The sequence below is a fragment of the Sinocyclocheilus grahami genome, unplaced genomic scaffold (genome assembly GCF_001515645.1).
Source record: "Sinocyclocheilus grahami isolate Dianchi unplaced genomic scaffold, SAMN03320097.WGS_v1.1 scaffold1634.1, whole genome shotgun sequence".
Lineage (NCBI taxonomy): Eukaryota > Metazoa > Chordata > Actinopteri > Cypriniformes > Cyprinidae > Sinocyclocheilus > Sinocyclocheilus grahami.
This window is the reverse complement of record NW_015506813.1, coordinates 166,926-171,661: the sequence shown is the minus strand read 5'-3', so window position 1 is coordinate 171,661 and position 4,736 is coordinate 166,926. Positions and strand designations below refer to the sequence as shown.

Sequence of the window (4,736 nt, the reverse complement as noted above, 5' to 3'; positions counted from 1 at the left end):
TATAGTCAGCAGAAAGTGCAAAAGGGACCGTCAAATTAAAGTGAAACCCAATTTTCAAGTTGAATAGAATAGTTTGCAAGCATAATTATAAAAACAATGAGGCTGTAAAAGTGGACAAGTGAGTAGATGAGTTTAGGTAATACTGCAGATTATGAAACACACATTCCCTCCGTAAACACCTAATTTTCTGCTTGATAGTAAATAAGGTAGTTGTTGAATTAGATATATGTTTAGGTATTGGGTAGGATTAGGGATGTAGAATATAGTCATGCATTAATATGTGTTTTATAAGTGCTAATAAACTGCCAATATGCTAGTAATATGCATGTTAATAAGCAACTAGTTAATAGTTAATTGATTTCCCTAATCTAAAGTGTTATCATGGGTTTAGCTGTTCAATGTGATGATGTTTAATGTCCCCAACAACCTCTGTTAGTCCCATTTAGACACTTGTTAGCAACCACGTTTTTCAAGATACATGAAAGCTTTAAAAATAATGAGTGGGATGAGTGCAGAAATGCTTATTTTTTTTCCAGGATTCATTCCTGCAGCGCTGTGACTGTCAATACCAGAGAGAAATCTATAAAACTCTTAAAACAGGAAGAAAAACATACTTTACTTTACTTTACTTTACTGGAGACGCCATGTCATTATACATATGGTCTGACCTTCAGTTATTATCAAATGCTGTGACCAAAAGACATCTGAAAATCTGTCCATAGCTTTAGCTAGTTGTTAATTATTTATTTGATGCTATCTGAGTAGAAGCAGTCGAGCAGCAGAAGAGGACAGCAGTCTGTACGTGTTTTGTATCTTTTCTCATTAGATTTTAGCGCGGTTGTCATTGCTAGGACTTATTGTTTTGTTTACAGTGATAAACATGTGCTCAAGTCGCGTTTGTTCTCGTGCGTATCACGTGGCTTTGCAATTTCAGTTTAATAAGTAGTAAGGCGTGGCCAGTTGAATTCAATTACGTGGAATCAGGTAAGCATATATTTGCTCAGTACACCGTGGCAGTGGTATGTAAAGACCATCGACTCTACCTGCGTGACTCCACTGAGCGAGGACACCGACAAGACACTTGAGTATTGCTTCCCCCCCTTCTTTACTTTGTGTATAACTTGCTCTCATCTACTTGTTCTAGTCAAATGTACTTAATATGTGCTTTCAAATCTCTACTATTACTATTAACACTCGTAAATCACGCACTGTACGTTGGAGGCAGTCCTAACAATCCTAACAATCTGCTTACTGTCCCTATGTCCTCTACTACTTTACTCTCTACTCTAATTGGTCTCTGGAACTGCCAGTCTGCTGTAAACAAAGCAGACTTTCTTTCATCTATTGCTACTCATTTAAGTCTTAACCTCATGGCTTGGCTCAAACCTGAGGACACTGCCACTCCTGCAGCCCTCTCCACTAACTTCACTTTTTCCCACACCCGATTGGGAGGGGTGGAGGGACGGGTCTACTTATTTCAAAAGAATGGAAATTTGATAGTCTACCATTTCTTACCGGCAACAGTTCATTTGACTCACACTGTCACGTTACGCTGCCGGAAGGAACACGTAGTCGTGGATAATCGAAATAGTCTTTAATAGTTTCCAACACAGAGGGTAAATCCATCACAGGAAACTGGAGGTAGACACACATACATCACTGGTAGACCCGACAAACACTAACTGAACAGACTGGGGCTTATAAACAGGATAACGAGGGACAAAATGGACACAGCTGGAATCAAATTAACACAATTAACACTAAGAGAAACTGGGTCACGTGGCGCAAAACACACACAGACAGTCCAGAACCCTAAAACACACACAACTACTATTACCCATCCTGTTGCAGTCTATTTCGTAGTTATTTATCATCCCCCAGGTCAACTGGATAACTTCTTAGATGAGTTGGATATGTTACTCCTTTAAGTAACACTTTAGTTACATCGTTGCACACCTCAGACCACTTATAACCTCACACTGACTTCGGACAAAATGCACACTCCTATGCAGGTCACCTTTTGGCGTAACCTACACTCGCTCTCTCCCCCTCGCCTATCCTCTATGGTTTCATCCTCAGTTCCTCCACTCTTTCAGTTTTCAGCACTGGACACAAACAGTGCTACTGACACTCTCTGCTCCACTCTAATATCTTGCTTAGACAACTTTTGCCCCCTTTCATCCAGACCATCACGCACCACCTCCTCTGCCCCCTGACTGTCTGATGTTCTCCGGGAACATCGCTCTAGACTCAGGGCTGCAGAGAGGAAGTGGCACAAATCAAAAAACTCTACTGACCTTAGTGTATATCAGTCACTCCTCTCCTCCTTCTCTCCAAGTTTCTCCACTGCTAAAACAACATACTATCACAACAAAATTAACAACTGTTCTGACTCTCACACACTTTTCAAAACCTTGTCTTCTCTTCTTTGTCTTCCTCCACCCCCTCCTTCATCAACTCATACTGTAGATGACTTTGCAATATTCTTCATAAATAAAACAAGAACCATCAGCTACCAATTCTCCAAACCACAAACTGACAAAAACTTCATAACCATAAATACTCATTCTCTCTCCTCCTTCTTTCCACTCTCAGAGGCAGACGTTTCTAAACTTATCCTTTCCAATCATCCTACTACCTGTCCGCTTGATCCTATCCCCACTCACCTCCTTCAGGCCATTTCTTCTTCAGTTATACCCGCACTCACTCACATTATCAACACCTCTCTTCACTCTGGTACATTCCCCACAGCATTCAAGCAGGCTCGGGTAACCCCACTGCTTAATAAACCCTCTCTAAATCCAACACTTTTAGAAAACTACAGACCGGTATCCCTTCTTCCATTCATTGCAAAGACACTTGAGCGAGTTTGAACTTGACACTTGAACCAATTCTCTATGTTTCTTGCACAGAACAACCTCATGGACAGCAACAAATCTGGTTTCAAAAGCGGCCATTCAACTGAGGCTGCACTGCTCTTGGTTACTGAAGCACTGAGACTGGCAAGAGCAGCTTCCAAATCCTCAGTACTCAAACCTTGTCTTCTCTTCTTTGTCTTCCTCCACCCCCTCCTTCATCAACTCATACTGTAGATGACTTTGCAATATTCTTCATAAATAAAACAAGAACCATCAGCTACCAATTCTCCAAACCACAAACTGACAAAAACTTCATAACCATAAATACTCATTCTCTCTCCTCCTTCTTTCCACTCTCAGAGGCAGACGTTTCTAAACTTATCCTTTCCAATCATCCTACTACCTGTCCGCTTGATCCTATCCCCACTCACCTCCTTCAGGCCATTTCTTCTTCAGTTATACCCGCACTCACTCACATTATCAACACCTCTCTTCACTCTGGTACATTCCCCACAGCATTCAAGCAGGCTCGGGTAACCCCACTGCTTAATAAACCCTCTCTAAATCCAACACTTTTAGAAAACTACAGACCGGTATCCCTTCTTCCATTCATTGCAAAGACACTTGAGCGAGTTTGAACTTGACACTTGAACCAATTCTCTATGTTTCTTGCACAGAACAACCTCATGGACAGCAACAAATCTGGTTTCAAAAGCGGCCATTCAACTGAGGCTGCACTGCTCTTGGTTACTGAAGCACTGAGACTGGCAAGAGCAGCTTCCAAATACTCATTACTCATCTTGCTGGATCTGTCTGCTGCTTTTGACATAGTCAAGTCTTACCTCTCTGGTAGGTTCTTCAGGGTGTCTTGGAGGGGTGAGGTTTCTAAGTCACAACTTCTTGCTACTGGGGTTCCTCAAGGCTCAGTTTTTTAAGCACTTCTTTTCTCCATCTCATGTCATTTTTAGGATCCGTCATTCAGAAGCATGGCTTTTCTTATCATTGCTATGCTGATGACACTCAACTCTACTTCTTATTCCAACCAGATGATCCGCCAGTAGCTGTTCACATTGCAGCCTGTCAGACAGACATTTCTGACTGGATGAAGGACCACCACCTTCAACTCAACCTTGCGAAGACAGAAAAGCTTGTGATCTCAGCCAACCCAGCGCTTCATCATAACCTCTCTATACAGCTAGGTTTGCCAACCATAACTCCTTCCAGGACAGCCAGGAACCTTGGAGTTGTGATGGATGATCAGTTAAGCTTCACAGACCATATTGCTACAACGGCCCAGTCCTGCAGGTTTGCTTTATACAGCATTAGTAAGATTAGACCCTTCTTAACAGAGCAGACTGCACAACTCCTTGTCCAAGCTCTTGTTCTCTCCAGACTGGACTAATGTTACGCTCTCTTGGCAGGCCTTCCTGCATGTAGTGGTCTTCAACGAGCCGAAGAAAGCACACGTCACACCCCTCTTCATCAGTTTGCACTGGCTGCCAATAGCCGCTCGCATCAAATTCAAGGTACCGATGCTTGCCTACAAGACAACCACTGGCACTGCACCAATATACCTAAACTCGCTAGTTCAGACCTACGCACCCTCCAGAAGCTTGCGTTCTACAAGTGAACGGCACCTCGTGGTGCCATCCCAAAGAGGCACAAAATCACTCTCACAGACCTTTTCCTGGACTGTTCCCAGCTGGCGGAACAACCTGCCTATCTCAATCTGAGCAGCTGAGTCTTTAGCCATTTTCAAAAAACATCTAAAGACACATCATTTTCACCATCACCTGACCTATTCTATTCTATTCTGTTCTATTCGGTCTAATTTATATATATATATATATATATTGTAGCGTCTGGACCACTCCAACA

At 42.4% G+C, this 4,736-nt stretch overlaps 1 protein-coding gene across 1 annotated transcript in view; it reads right to left on the bottom strand.

Moving 5' to 3' along the window:
- Positions 1–2,092: 2,092 nt before the first annotated feature.
- The window catches only part of LOC107571686 (histone-lysine N-methyltransferase SUV39H1-like), a 30,118-nt gene continuing 27,474 nt past the window's right edge, over positions 2,093–4,736 (bottom strand). Inside the window, exon 5 of the mRNA XM_016258018.1 lies at positions 2,093–2,256. Within this exon, the coding sequence (XP_016113504.1) occupies positions 2,093–2,256 (164 nt within the window). The remainder of the gene's footprint in view (positions 2,257–4,736) is intronic.